Below are 17,244 nucleotides of genomic sequence, written 5' to 3' on the forward strand. Positions count from 1 at the left end.
GACTTAGTCATTTATCTAAGAACAAACAATGTAACTCTGGGAACACATATACTGCAAACTACCTTACACACAATTGAAAGCTGGTCGCAAAACACGGGTTTTATATTCTCTAGTGAAAAGACACGTCATTTAATTTTTAGCAAAAGAAAAAATTATCCTAATGTTCAATTAACACTAAATGGAGTTGTCCTGAAACAAGCAGAAGAAATAAATTTCTTAGGACTTTCTTTTGAACGTAACTTAAACTGGGAAACCCATATCACCAATCTGCAACGTTCTTGCCAATCCAGAATTAATCTACTAAAGATGCTGTCAAATACCTCTTGGGGGGCAGATACAACAACCTTACTTACTCTATATAGATCACTAATACGAAATAAACTAGACTACGGCTGTTTATGCTACGATACTGCTAACAAAACATCTTTAAAAAAACTTGACTACATTCAAAATATGTGCTTGAGATTAGTTTTAGGTGCCACAAGAACTAGTCCAGTAAGTAGCTTACAAGTTTTGGCTATTGAACTGTCCTATCACTAAATTACGTTGCCAGAATTTCAGCAAACAACAGCAACGTAACCTACTCAACAATACTCAACAAATATATCGTCCGACCTTTACAGAAACATTGCAATAAAAAAACTACCATTTCCCGAACGAATAAAACGTATTGGTCTTAATTTAGAAGAGTTCAGTCTTACTATGCCTATTCATGTAAATGTTCCTCCTTGGATGATTAAACCTCCTAAAATAGACACGTCTCTAAAAGAACTCCCGAAACATTCCACACATCCTTTCCTTATACAGCAAGCTTATAAAAATGTAATATCCAAATACCCAACAACCCATCAAATCTTCACTGATGCTTTCAAATGTCATGAAGGACATGCTGCAGCCTACATCTACGAAAACGTCCAGTCTACCATACGAATCCCAACAAATTGTTGTATATGTACCGGAGAACTTACGGCAATTCACCAGGCCGTGAAAAAATGTTGTTCTATCAATGAAAGCAAATTTGTTATCATCACCGATTCAATGAGCGCATTACTTGGAATAAAACAGCTATATACATCTTATCTACAGACTCAACAAAAAGATATTTCCTTTATCTGGGTACCTTCCCACATGGGAATAAGTGGTAATGAGGAAGTGGACTCTCTGGCAAGCAATGGAACCACCGGCTAAAGTATTGGTATCATAAATCAAATGCCTTGGACTGATCACAAAGTAAATATCAAAGCCCACGTGTACAGAGCGTGGCAAACTACTTGGGATCACACTGCTAACAAACTCAAAGAATGTCTAAGTCAAGTAGGAACCAAACTCATCTTACCAAATAATAGAAAAGACCAAGTCAACCGACTCCGAATAGGACATACTTTCCTTACACACAAGCATATCTTCAACCAGGAGGCTGCTCCGATGTGTACTAAGTGCAACACTCAGTTGTCAGTGAAACATATAATCGTTGAGTGTCCAGTGTACCAGAACGAAAGAATCGCGTGTGCCCTTAGTGTTAATTTAAAAAGTATACTAACGTCAAATTTACAGTCTTTATTAAGTTATCTCAAAATTACTAAACTATATACCAGATTGTAAAAAATATTTTTTTTATGTAACAATATGTATCTTACTGTTTGTGTATGTCCCCCTGCTAATAACCCTTAGTGGTTGATGCGGGTATATTTGTTTAAATAAAAAAAAAGTTACAAATTACTGCAAAAATTAGGGTTTTTTGCCATTACCTCGGTCAGTTAATTATGTATTTTAATTTTGAAACTCGCAAAGTAAAAAACTTTTTTAAGATGTACAACTTTTATTTGAACCATTTTGCTCTAAAATGTATAAGAAATCTTTTATAGGCAAAAAATTAAATTGTTTCAGTTTATTTCACTTAGTTTTACAGTTTAGAACCTACAAAATCCTGTATAAGATTTTTTTCTGCTTTTGTTTCTTTACTGGCCTATTGCACCGTTCAGTTTTTATCAAATTTTAAATTTTTGGATTCCTTTCATATGGTGGGATTTTATCTTAACCGTAATGGCCGAAGTGGAGATGTCAATTAAACAATTTAACCTCTCAAAAATACGTCTTTTCTTTCCCTTTCTTATATGTACATTTTGATTAAGAAATATGTATTGAAATAAAAGCTTATTATGAAACTATTAAAATAAAAATGTTCAGCTTTAAAAATATTTCTTATACTATGTGTATAATTTTTTTGGTATCTTTTTATTACATATATAATTATTGTGTCTTAACAACTTTTCGGATTGAGAAAGACCAATTTCACCAAACCAATTTGCCACTCGCTTCTGAAAGATATTGCTTTATTTACTCTGTAATGATTCATCCATTATGAATCAGTTTCATTTATTACCAATATTCTGCTCTATTTTTCTTACGTTATCTTAGATACGAATCATAGTCGTTTCTCCGGGAAATGTCTGCTTCTAATTTTTAAAGATATAAATATTGTACCAGATATTGTAACTAAAACACTTTATGAAATAAAAATTGGCAAACTTCAGTAAAAATTATTAAGTTAAAAACATGTATTATCACCTTTTCCTATTGCTACCACCTAATTATAACTCTTTCTTTACAGACTGTCGCAAAAGATTTCTTTGGAAGAATTATAGCCAAAACCACTTCGTCTGCTGGTAAGTTGGTTAAATTTCTGCATATTTTTCGCTTCACGTAAATCTTAACGATAAGAAATTAAATTTACTAACATTAGTAGAGTAAATAGACTGGCAAAAGGCTTCTAGAATAGATTTTCGTGGGCACTTTGTTGCTAAAATGTAAAACCCATTTTTTTTGGTTTCTAATATTTTTGTAATGCAAAATCACTTGGTCGTCCAAAAATCGTAGTAGGAGGGGAGTGGTGGGGAGCCTTACAAAAAAAAATGCAATTTTTTTTTTCATCATTTTTCGGATGAACAATATCCGAAAATTCATTCCTCAAATTTGCATACCTATCCGGACATTAGAAATATTCTTTTTTTATTTATAAAAATACGTTAAACCATTGTTGTATACGGAGCGCCTTCATACAAAATCACTTGCCCTGAAAACCCATATTTTTAAAATCGTTTACCTCGCTCTACCTCGAAAAATATTGGGTTTAGCAAAAAATGGCTTCCTATAAACGTTATAGACCAAACATCAGAGAACATGTGGGTTTTTTTTAAATGTTGATTGGATAATTAGTTTAAAAAAAAATTAAATAAATCGAATGTCATGTCACGACGGACAGTGGCGAACGCAGAGATGCGAGTGAGGGCGAGATTCCTATATCATAGTTAACCGCAAATCGACTCTACTGATGGTGATGTTGTTACGGTCGTTTTTACCTCGAGACGCTGATGTGTTATATGGTTTGTATATATTCTAGCGCAACAAGTGTATTGTTTTGCATATGTGCATTCTTTTTCATAAGCTTTGTTTTTAGCGCGAAATCCATTGAGATTATTATAAGTGAGACATAATAAAGTTCTTATGTGTTAATTATATTATTAACAGTGATTAATTAACCTTATTGGTAAGTTAACAATATTTAGTACTTACTTATTATTACAGTTAGTATTTTTTTTGTATCCATCTAGAAATGGATTTAACGAACAGCAGCAGCTTTGACAGCGAACTTGAGTCAAAAATCAGATTAAGGCATGTTTCTTTCCATAAATCTGATGCCGAACAAGACGTTTTTATTCAAAATGTGTGTCTTATTTGTTTGGAAGGAGGAAGGCTGGTTAACTCTCAAGAAAGATCAAAAAAACTTTTATTGAATGCACGAGCGAACGTATGAAAAATTGTCATGAGAATAAATACATGCGGCATATATTCTCAAAGTTTGATGATCTAAAAAATCAAGATTTTTTAAAATTGCACAAAAACTGTTATAAATCTTATACGAGCTCAAAGAACATTGCCTCGTGCAAGTCAAAAAATACTAAACTGCCATTTGATTTTCGTAGAGACGATATTTTTCAAAACCGGCCCTTGAACAGCCCTTTAATTTACAAAAGTGCATCTTTTGTCAAAAGCACTCACCGAATCAAAAACTATGCCAAGTTATGACTAATAATATGCAAGAAAAAATAACCACGACGAATCTGACACTTTTAGTTTTAGGGCATCGGAGCAACACATTGTAGTCAAAATGTGCCAAACTATCCGAAGCGAGATAAACAAGATGTCAACTGAGTCCGATTTAAAAAAAAAATGAATGTTAGAGACTACAAAAAGTCTATTCCTGAAAGCTTGTATTCTCTTGTTAATCTTATTGTCCGCAATGAAAGCGATAATGAAAAGAAAATTGAAACTGTAAGCATTTTCCAAGACATTATTTTTGCCTGTTCGAATGGAAAAATAAAAACTCCAAAGCATATTGGGCTAACACTTGTAGTTCACCAGGAAACAAGGTCGAAAAAACTCATTGAAGCAATACACGCTTGCGGTCATTCAATTTCATACATCGGTACTCTTAAAGTGCGTAACAGCATCGCCCAAGAAGAAATTCAACTTTACTTGGAGAATAATCATGTGACCATACCGAGACAATTGGTACCCAATCGATTCGTTCAATTTGCTGCTGACAACATTGACATTTTGGAAGAGACTTTGGACAAAACACCTACTTTTCACGGAACCCAAATTGCTGCCTTTCAGAGAGGACCATTTAATGAAAATATATCTGGACAATTTAAATTTTTGCCGTATAATCAGAAGCTGGTAATACCGAATGATTTTCATTCCCTTCACAAAATTTATTTTGACAAATCAAAAGGAAAAGTACAATCTGAGGAAAATAAACTGAGCATCATAGAAAAGGGTCAGAATCTTAATAATAACATAAGATATCGTAACATGGCATGGTGCATTTGCAAAATGAGGGACTCTGTTAGGGATGAAACCGTTATCCCACAGTGGTCAGGATTTCATAAACGGACTGTAGAGGAAAAATCATATTTAACGACCTATGGCTACTTACCTGTGCTACCCCATGTCTCGTCAGAATATGATACCGTTTGGACTGTTATCATAAAGTGCAATGAAATTGCTAAGAAGCTAAATAACAGATACACCGTACTGACGTTCGATCAAGCGATCTATTATAAAGCTAATGAGCTCCAATGGTCCCAGCCAGAAGACACAAAAAACGTAGTCATTCGTCTAGGTGGATTTCACATGGTTATGAACTTCCTCAAAATAATTGGTCAGTTCATGACAGATTCTGGACTTGCTGATGTATGGTTGGACAGTGGTCTCTATGCTCAGTCCACAATTGATGGTATTTTATCTGGCAAAAAATACAATAAAGCTATACGAGCCCATAAGTTGACGTACGAAGCTCTGTCAAGATTATTAATAAATCTTTATAAGAAGTGGCTTTTAGAGTGTGGCAGTCCTTCTGTACATTATATTAACTTAATTCATCTTTGTACATCGGAAATCATCGATACTTTCAGGAGAAAAGAAGACGTTATGCAACTCTCCGATAAAATCTCAACTTTAACTCGTGAACTTTTGACAGAGTTTCCAGAATTCATTGCAGCTCAACCTGCCACAGGCAAATACTGGAATGCATACTTGGAAATGGTAGATATTCTATTAGAATTTGCCATTTTAGATATGTATATCCCAAGCTTTTGAAATTTAACCACTTTACTACGTCCTTAGTAAGCTTTATAATAATAACAATTATCTGTAAGAACATTTTTGGGGATACGGGATACTCCTACATACCAAGTCGCCTAGGGCTCGATAACACGGAAAGAGTCCCACCAGAGCTCAATCCTTTTGATATCGTAAGTATCTGAGATGAGTGAATTTTCCCCTTTGAGGGAGTGCGAGTCGTATGGTTAAATCTGGATAATATTAATAATTTAATAATAATAAATATACAACCTTAAAGATATACAACAATACCTATAATGATAATATAAATACTACTATCACTTAACAAATACAGTATTTTAAAATTGTTAATAATCTGACAACAAAACGAGCCAAAGAAGTCACTATTTACGCTATAAAGAGTATTCATCCTCCTTAAAATCAGCATCACAATGAAAAAACGACCATAACAACATCGCCATCAGTAGAGTCGATTTGCGGTTGACTATGGCATAGGAATCTCGCCCTTCCTCGCATCTCTGCGTTCAGCACTGTCCGTCGTGACATGCCGTTCGATTTATTTAATTTTTTCTTAAACTAATTATCAAATCAAAATTCTAAAAACACCAGCATGTTCTCTGATTTTTGGTCTATAACGTTTATAGGAAGCCATTTTTTGCTAAACCCAATATTTTTCGAGGTAGAGAGAGGTAAACGATTTTAAAAATATGGGTTTTCAGGGCAAGTGATTTTGTATGAAGGCGCTCCGTATACAACAATGGTTTAACGTATTTTTATAAATAAAAAAAGAATATTTCTAATGTCCGGATAGGTATGCAAATTTGAGGAATGAATTTTCGGATATTGTTCATCCGAAAAATGATGAAAAAAAAATTGCATTTTTTTTTTGTAAGGCTCCCCACCACTCCCCTCCCACTACGATTTTTGGACGACCAAGTGATTTTGTCTTACAAAGATATTAGAAACCAAAAAAAATAGGTTTTACATTTTAGCAACAAAGTTCCCACGGGATTGCACAATAGGATCCTATTTAAACTATACTACATCTAAGTAAATAATTATGAATCTCTTTAACATGATAAACCATATATTTCGTATGTCTTAGAGTCCTTAGACATACTAGTGTACTTCCTACCACAACTAATGCAAATTGGCACGCAAATTAAAAAGATTACGGTTTTTCTACCAGGTTTTAGTTTTTTATAAACTGTATTCATTTTAAAAATACCAGTTATGATTTTTTAAACATATTGATACACAAATATTACAATTGCAGAATATATAAATTTATAATTATAGGGTAATTCTAGGAGAGATGGCGTATAAAATTTAGAACTTCGTTATAATCTTTATTTAAAAAGATACAAAAATGTGTAAACTATAAAGTTATGGAGCATTCAGTTGATTATCTTTCAACTAAAGATGATATTTCTAAAAAAAAAATGAATAAAATGAGCAAAATGTATTTCAAGATAAAAGCCATCTCTCCTTTTCTATATAGGAGAGATGACTCGCCACCTGAGGTGAGATGGCGTGCTCATATTTATTAATAAAAAAAATATTTTAGGAGAATAATCAAGTCTACATATTAATTTTTAGTTTTACATATTTTTCTTCCACACACATCACAAAAGTTTACGTATTTTGTACAACCCTTATGCATCCGACGGGAACAATTGACGAACTGAATCCATTCTTCGCGCTTAGTGGTCTTTTTATAATTTTTTCTTCTTTTCCAGTCAGCTGGAAAAATCGTCGTAAATAATAATAGATTCGTCCCAATATGGTATTCGTCGAAATAATGTCTTCGTCAGAGGAAGAACCTTTATATTTCATATTGTTTTTAGCGCGTGGTTTCTTAATTTTACGTTTCGACACTGTAGTAGATTTCTTCTTTTTACGATTAGTTTCAAATATTTTTTTGTCAGTATTGGCGCTATCGGTTAATATAGTTGCAACTTGCTTACTTTTACTCTTTCTGACAGAAGCAACACTACTTAATGCAGGTGCAGGCGAAATGATATCTAGTAACTTTCCCGGAGTCTCTTCCTCTGAATTTTCCTTTTCTGTGATGACTGTGTCTACAGGCAGAGGGGTAATATCTCTGGAACACTTTCAGTTTGTCAACTGAAAGATTGGGAATGTGCTCCGCAACTCTTTCAGAATTTGCTTGTGAATTGTTATTATTACTGCTCGTACCCAAATAAGTGTATTCTGGAATTACGGATGGATCAAATGGGACAATACCAGTATCTTCAAATTATGAAACAGCATTTTGAACTGTTGCTGATTTTTCCCAAGCTGTGGCGAAGAGTCGACCAAATTGAAGTCCGCCCATTCTTCATCCTGGGTTTCCTCTTAAATATAAATTAAACGACTGGTAATAGAAAGCTTTTAGCGATATTAAAAATGTCCTATTAAGAGGCTGTAAAAACTGAGTGGTGTGGCTTGGAAGGCAAAACAGAATAACATTATTTTCGAAAGCGTATTCTAATGTTTGGACACTACTGCAGTGGGAATAGTTTTCTTGGGACAAATTGTTCTTTAAGCCATATCGCAGAAAAAGTTCCATGGTAACATATGCTAATTTTTTACCCATAAATACTGGTGCACCAGGTGACATACCTTCTTCAAATCCCGTTTTTTTGTTTTTACCTTTAAAAATGCACATCGGTGGTATAAAGGACCCCTCAGCCTGCGATTATTAAAATCGTTTCTCCTTTTTAAACGTATTCAAAAATGTTGCAAGAAGCAGGCCACATGCAGTGTAAGATTGTGTATGACATGTTGCGTTTGTCATATTGATGTTTTTGATATTTGACAATATTTGAATTGCCAAAATTGTTATTTTGTGATTTATTATTTAAAAAACAATAAAGTTGACTAAAAAATGTACTCAGTTGAGGAGAAAGTAGCAATAATAAAAATGTTTTATTTAGGCAATAGTGCCCGAATTATCAGTTCTTTATTTAGCGTAAGATATCCCAATAGACCGATTCCAAATTATTCAACAATTCAAAGGATTTTACAAAATTTTGAAAATACTGGGACCGTGATTTCTAATTGTACCTTTACCAACAATATTGCTGAGGTAACAAGAAATTTAGAAAATCAAAATAAAATAAATGTGTTAACAGCAGTTGTACAAAATCCTAGAACAAGTTCTCAGGCCATTGAAGACTAGTTGAATATTCATAATTCCACGGCCTTAAATATTTTGAAAAGGAATAAATTCCGTTCATATATTTCAATGTCATCAAGAACTAACAGAAGGAGATGCTGAGCGATGAAAGCGGAATCTTGTTATGAAATTTTAGAAAGGGCTAATGCAAACAGACAATTTTAAAAAAACATTTTGTTTAGTGATATACATTTACATTAAATAATGAGCCAAATGATCCAAGTTATAGGATTTGGTTGACAAGAAAGCCTGAGGATATTATTGAAAGCCATGCCCAATATCGTCGAAAAATAAATGTCTGGTTAGGAATATTTAGACACAATATTACTGGACCATTTTTCTATGAGGAAAATTAAAATTCAAAAAAATTTTTAGACTTGCTACAAGAAGAGATTTTACCCCGACTTGCAGAAATAGCTCCATATAAAAAAGAAATTTGGTTTCATCCATCAATGGATGGATGTCCTGCGCAAAATAACTGGGAGGTTAAGGAATTCCTTAAGAGCGTAGGCGCAAAATTTCGCGCGAATGTGTTTTAAATGCATTCATTTTTTTCGAATCCTGAAAAAACGAATAAGTATTTTTGAAAAATTTAAACGCAAAATGAAATATTACATTATTATCGAGGGCCGAAAGTCCCCGAAAACTTCTATAATGTTTATTTTTGTAAGTTACAGGAGTGAAAAAGAATAGAAAATTAACTGATATCTCATTCAAAAGAAACTTTTTATTTATTCTAAGGGACTTTCGGCCCTCGGTAATAACGTAATCTTTCATTCTGCGTTTAAATTATTTAAAAATATTAGTTTTCTCATGATTCAAAAAAATTAATCCATTTAAATAGCATTGGTCCGTAATGTTGCCCCTACGATCTTAAAAACAACTTTAATAATTGTTTGATTGGACCTGACTGTAATATTAAGTGACCCCTGAGATGAGGAGATCTAGCTCCAAACGAATATTTTATCTGAGGGCATCTAAAATCAAAAATCTATTCTGACCAAAAATTTACAGATATTGAAGCATTAAAAATGCGAATTATTGAAGAGTGCGCAAAAATAACGCCACGCCTTCTGGCTAATATTGGACGAGAATTTTACAATCGTGTGGGATACTGCTTGGTACTAAATGAATTATTGGTTGAACATTTGTTATAGTTTTATGTTTAGAAATTGAAAGTGTAATATAATATCGTACATTAAATAAATTATTGCGATTTTTTGTGAATTGAGTATATTTCATCAACTTTATTGCTTTGTAAACAATATAATTTATTGTTTAAAAAGTACTATTTATTGTTCACTAGTAGTAGTAGTATTTGTGAAAATTTATTGTTTATAATTTAATCATAAAATAAAAATATTGACAATTCAAATATTATATACTTCATCTAATTTACTTACCGTTGCACGTCATCCGCGTCATAGCCCGTGAGGTCACATGATACTAACACTAAATATTTAGGCGGTAGGTGTGTTCTTTTTTAGAATCACTTTGCCGAGTACACTGGCATTACAGCTACGAGATATATTTTATTATATACGCGTAGAAATAATATTTAAAGATTTCTATAAATGTTAACTTAAAGAAATACACAATAATATGTTTCATTTAATTTGTATAAATGCATTATAAAGCGTTTTTATGAACAACATTTGTTCGGAACACACTGTAACTGTAATAGAACGAAGGTGATATTTTGGCATAAATTGGTAACACTTATTTGACAGTTGAGGTGTTGACACTTTTTATTTTACATTTTACATACAATAAATATCTATGTATTCCATTTTACATCTTTATACGACACATACAAGCGGCTCAAATTGTTTTTAACAAGATTATTTTTTAACTTTTGTTTTGTTTTTATTTATTTACATTAAATATTATTTTGTTTTGTTGTATAATCCACTTTTGCAATCTTTTTGATTTAAAATGGATTCAGGAATTTTTTATACTTTGGCAACTATGTCAACTTCGATCTCTGTCAATGATAATGACGTGTAACGGTAGGTAAATTAGATGGACAGTATTTTTGCAAAATTTTGGAGTACACTTAATTCGTAGAACAATTTTAACATTTGTTTTTAATACAGATTTCAGTCCTCTACAAATAGTTTCTTATGACAGGTTTATTCATTAAGGAATGTTGATTCAGGATATTTTCAAGTAGAGTGAAATAAGCAGAAACATCAGTTTTGTTCATTCCTAAAGCTCTGGCAGCTGATACACCTTCAGATTTTCTTACTGACAATTGCTTATTTCTTCCTAGAGATGATTCCAACCGAGGATAACGAGTTTTTCGGCTATCCTTATTAAATTTGACCTTTAATTTAAGCTTTTCAGCTAATTCAAATGCCATTGATCTTACCATTGCCCGGGTAGGAGCAAAACCATGCTGTAACTTTATGATATGATTTACCAATTTAATTTCATTATTTATCCCAAGAGTTGAATTCGGACCAAGTTCACGCTTTTGGAAGTCCCTGGTTTTTCGACGGCGGCGCAATGTCGCTCCTGATATTTGAAATTGTCTACTGGCTTCGTTTACACTCCCTGATATCAAGCATAAAAAAGTATTCCTCAATTCTCCCATAAGAATTCAATTTTATAGAGAAATGCTTCCAAATATTCCACTTCCACCAGAACGCATTCGAACACGATGGGGAAGATGGTTGGAATCAGCTTTTTTTCTATTCAGACTATTTCGTAGATTTAGAAAATATAATTGTCGTTTTAACGGATGAAAGTTCTTAATCTCTGCTACATGCTAAACAAATTTTTAAAAACAACGTTTGTCAGCAGCAACTTTCATTCATTAGATTAAATTTTAGTTTGCTTCACAAAACTATTACTTATATAACAATAAAACACTGAAAATTGAAATATGGCGGCATATAATTTTATATGGAACAAAAAAACGTTACAAAAGAGATAATAATAAGTAGACTGCCTTAGACTATAATTGGTCCTAAGGTGAAATTGGCTATTCATACTAATTTTTCATAACCAATTACTCTTTCTTTTTTATCCTAGATCTAAGACTTCTATTTCTTCTTGGGACGGTAGATTTTGCATTATACTTTATTGTATAAATTTCAATATTTTCCTCTATAGAAGTGTATTGTCGTGATCAAGATTATTTCATTTTAACGAACATTTCTCATCGCCATTCCCTCCAATACGAAATTACGAAACAGTGCAAACATTTACCATGACAATAGGGCATTAAGAAGCAGCTGAATAGCAATTTTGGTGGGCAAACAAGATGATGGGTGGAAGCGCGCGAACGAATATCATCGCTTCGAATTTCATCCAAAGGAAATTACAGATGAATTACCGCTTCAACAAATCTTGTAATTAAACCAAACTTTGGTCATTGGCGTCACAAAGCATTATATCCTCTAATTTCCTCTTCTTTGATTATATTTTTTTAATCAATTATATGTAAGTAGTACATTAAAACGAAAAATAAAAGTTATAAGTAATTAAAATAGGTTAGCTTTTAAATAACATTGTTTTGATTGTTTCAATCTTGGACAATAAAATTCTTAATTTTCCTAGCAGAAAGATATTTTTTCACTAGAAAAATTCTATCCTCTGGTTTGTTCTGTTTTTATTTGCTGCCGTTTCGGCCTACTCAGGACCACAAAGTTTTTTCATCTTTCCTCCTCTGCCAGCAGGTTTGCATTTTAATGGATTGTTCATCTTTTCTTTCTTGTGACCATTTGCTAGCGGGGCGAGGAGTTGGGATTGTGAGGGAGATAAGGTTCTTAGTAGATTTCACCTTATCTCTGAGACCTTAACGATCTTAGAGTTGTGATATCAATTAACAACTTCAAATAAAGTGTTTAGACTTTAAACAAAAATATGTTTTATTTAAAAAATCAAAAAATCCTTTATAAAAGCTACATATATATGGGTGAGTTTTTAGAGTGACACCGGTCGATAATTTTATTTTGATATAGTATAGAATATCCAAAAACCATATTTAGAAAAAATGTAGGCAATACATTGGAAAATATGTGTAATTCTACAGGGTGATTAACAACTACGTGGTATAGCAAACATATAATTTTTTTAATGGGACACCCTATATCTTTTTTCATATTTATATTTCTCTCATAATTATTGTTCTTATAATATTGGGCTTTGCTTCAGTATACACTGTAGTAACACCATGTATATAAAGAAGTAATGGATAAACAATTATTTATTTTATATAACAAAGTAAACAATATATTGTAGTTTTTAAGTTAAGTTTAATTAAAATCATTCACAAAAATTTGTATACAGGGTGAACTACAAAACAAAATCATAATTTTCTTAATTTTTTTTAAATAGATCACCCTATATTTTATTTTTTAGAAATATTTTATTGATGATACTCTTTTATTTTTATATAGCATCCCCTACACCTAAACTCATTACTTTCCGAGATATTTTTAGTTTTCTTCAAAGTTCGAAAATATATTCAATTTTTGTAAGTAGAAATAAGTATTGAGTATTGAGTGATAATATAACAAAATAATTTTATTCAATTCAAGTAACTAATAAAAGATATAAACCATAACAATACGGAATGAATGTATCAATAAATTTGATATTATGGAAATATCATATTTCCTGAATGAAATACAAGATTCCTAAAATTCCTACAAGATAATAAATGTTCTGTATGATAATATATAACAAGATTAGTTGTATACAATAAATATCTCATACAGAACATAAAGCAAAACAATATACAATTGATGTAACAATTTTTAGATTGTTATATCAACAGTATTTTAAGCCAGGAATTATTAATAAAACATTTCTAACTGCAGATATGACGCGCAGTTATTAATAAGTAAAAGGCCATTTGTGTCAGTTACAAAGGTAAAATAGTAGGCTTTGAAAAAATGACAATTTTCATATTAAACCGTAAACGGTAGGCTTTGAAAATGACAGTCTTCATATTATTCCCTTTTTAATCGGTCTGTGTAGCTTGTCTTTATTGTTAAAAATGAATTTTTCTGTAGAAGAGTTAGTCTGTAGATGAACTAGGTATTATGAGAAAGTTCGAGAAATTGCTTACTTGCATCCAGAATATATCACGAACGGTACTTTAAAAGGAGGAAGCCAAACGCAAGTGCTTTTGAAAAATTAATGGATCGTTTTGTTCGCACTGGGTCAGTTGTATATGAAAAAAATGAGAGAACCAAAACCAAAAATGAAGAAAACGAATATGATGTACTGATAGCTACTACCTAAAGATTCCAACATCAGCACTCGTGAAATTTGACGTCAACATGGCATTAGTCAAACTTCGGCGGCAAAAATCCTTCGTAAACATAAACTGCATCCTTACCGCATACAGTTACATCAAGAATTCGCAGTCGATGATTATCAACGCAGATTAGCTTTTTGTCAATAGTCTCAGCAGCAAGTGCAAACAGACCAATTTTTTTTTTCGAATATGTGCTTTCTGGAGATGAGGCTACATTTCACAAAAAGAAACGGTGAATCGGTATAATTTTCATTACTATGCATCAAGTAATCCCTATTTTGTTAACACTCATTGTCAAACTAGGTGGTTTATAAATGTTTGGGGTGATATTGTTGGCGCTTATGTGATTTGCCCACATTTTTTGACGGTCGTGTGAATGGTGCCATATATTTGGATTTTCTAAATAATCATTTGCCAATATTACTGCAAAATGTACCGCTTAATATTCGACAACGAATGTGGTTTTTACACGACGGTGCTCTAGTTCACCACACTGCTCCTATTCACAATCATCTAAATAATAACTTTCCTGAGAGGTGGATAGACAGAGGAGAACCAACTGTTTGGCCACCGCGTTCACCTGAATTCTCCATAATTGTTTTTTTCATGTTGGGCTATATAAAAGACCTTGTATATCAGAAGCCTCCAACAACGCCAAATGATAAGAAAAATAGAATAAGAGAAGATTTTAATAAAATTGACTTACAAATGTTAGAAATGTGACTCGGTCATTTGAGTATCGGTTACAAACTTGTATAGATGTTGAAGGTGGACAATTTGAACATTTACTTTAGACTTATTTCCTTAATATCACATTAATTGTTACATTCAGTACATATTTTTATGGTTTATATTTTTTGTTAGTTACTTATCGAATCAAAATAATTTTGTTATACTATCACTCAATACTGAATACTTATTTCTACTTGAATTTATTTAATTTTTACAGTATATTAAGTCTTATATTAAGTATTATAGTCAAGATATAAGAAAAAATATTTGCTCCTAATAGAACGTCAACTCTGCTGTGAACATTTAATATTTTATTAGCTAACCTTAAATGTTGAAGAGGTGACAAGTTGGCTAAGGAAATTGCCGCAATTTACAAGTTTTGACAGATTTGAGGAAGGATTATTGCATCTACCTCGCAATGAAAGTTTATGTTTATGTCATAAGGCGAAGAAATTTTTAATTTTATACCTGATTTGGCTGGAGTGTACATTTTATGAAGACCCTGTATCGATAAAGCCGCATTAAATTTAGGAAGACTTAATTTATCCTCACATTAACTATTAACAAAATTTCTACTTGTACTAAAATTGAATGTATTCCCAAAATTTGAAGAAAACTAAAAATATCTCGGAAAATAATGAGTTTAGGTATAGGGAATGCTAAATAAAATGAAATAGTATCATAAATACTACATTTCTAAAAACAAAAATTCAGGGTGATCCATTTAAAAAAATTGAAAAAATCGTCATTTCGTTTTATAATTCACCCTATATACAAATTTTAGTCAATGATTCAATTAAACTTAATTTAAAAACTACAATATATTGTGTACCTTATTATACAAAATAAATAATTGTTTATGCTTTACTTCTTTATATACATAAACTTATTAAATACTCTGTATAGAAATGCAAAGCCCAATATTATAAGAACAAGAATTATGAGCAGAATATAAATACGAAAAAATATATAGCGTGTACCATTTAAAAAATTGTATGTTTACTATACCACGTAGTTATTAATCCCCCTGTAGAATTCCACATATTTTCCAAGTATGGAGAATACCATGGCCTACATTTTTTCAAAATAAGTTTTTCATAATTAGTTTTATATATATATATATATATATATATATATATATATATATATATATATATATATATATATATATATATATATATATATATATTTATATAAAGTGTTGTGGATGCACAGTAATTTTTAAGTTTTAAACATAAAAATAGGTTTTATATATTAAAAAAAGATGAGAGACTGTGATAAATTTTATCAACATTACAATATATCATCCATGATACAACCTCATTAAGTTTGTAAGTAGTGAATTTTTTAATTAATTATACCAACGCTAACAATTTATTTATCACATTTGTAGCTCCCTGATGAAGGACATAACCAATGTCCGAAAGCTTGGAATAAAAATTTTAAAGAGTACACATTTCATTTTTTATTGCTGCAAACCCAATATTTAATATTTACCGAAGAATTGGTCGTCGGTTTAATGTGTCCCACATATCCGTCTCACGGGTGTTAGAAAGATTCCTCGAAACAGGGAATCATACTCGCAGACCAGGGCGAGGAAGAAACCGGGTAACTACCCCTATTCAAGATCGATTTTTAAGAATTTCTGCTCTTCGACAACGTTTTGTAACATCGAAATCTACAAATCGTGCATCTTCAAGACGTGCATGCTAAACAAATTAGTACTGAAACTGTTCAACAGCGACTTAACAACTTAACACCTAGGATTACCGTCCGAGGTCCTCTATTAACTGTTATTTACGAGTGTGTATTAACGAGTGCTATTTACTGATGAATCCCGATTTTGTTTGTACAATAACGATAGATGTGTTGTGTGTTGCGACGACCCAACGAACGATATGCCCAGTGCAACTTCTTACACACCACATTTTTTGGTGGAGGATCCGTTATGGTGTGGGGTGGTATTTCTTTGACCGCACGTATGGACCTAGTGGTCATACAAAATTGAACTGTTACAGCTGAAAGGTACATATTGGAGAACCTGGACCAACATGTAGTACCATTCGCTCCTTATATCGGTGAAAATTTCTTACTAATGCAAGATAATGCCAGACCTCACGCTGCACAGATCGTCAGAAATTATCTAGAAGAGGTAGAAATTAACACTATGGAATGGTCAGCACATAGTCCGGATTTAAATCCGATTGAAAATCTCTAGCAGTAGAAAACAGCAGTAAGATAATAGCAACAGAGATGGAATGCCTGCGAAGATGCTGCAGAGTAACAAGAATGGATAGGAGAAGTAATGACGAAATAAAGCAAAGAACATCAATAGAAACAGACATAGTAACATATATAGAACAAAAAAGACTAAAGTGGTATGGACATGTAAGAAGAGCTAGCGACAGCAGAT

General features: G+C 32.0%; 1 protein-coding gene across 1 annotated transcript in view; it reads left to right on the top strand.

Moving 5' to 3' along the window:
- cutlet (chromosome transmission fidelity protein 18 homolog) overlaps positions 1–17,244 on the top strand; it is a 159,219-nt gene that overhangs the window by 128,073 nt on the left and 13,902 nt on the right. The window contains exon 9 of the mRNA XM_072537881.1: positions 2,612–2,666. Within this exon, the coding sequence (XP_072393982.1) occupies positions 2,612–2,666 (55 nt within the window). The remainder of the gene's footprint in view (positions 1–2,611; positions 2,667–17,244) is intronic.

This window comes from Diabrotica undecimpunctata, chromosome 7 (genome assembly GCF_040954645.1).
Source record: "Diabrotica undecimpunctata isolate CICGRU chromosome 7, icDiaUnde3, whole genome shotgun sequence".
Classification (NCBI taxonomy): Eukaryota; Metazoa; Arthropoda; class Insecta; order Coleoptera; family Chrysomelidae; genus Diabrotica; species Diabrotica undecimpunctata.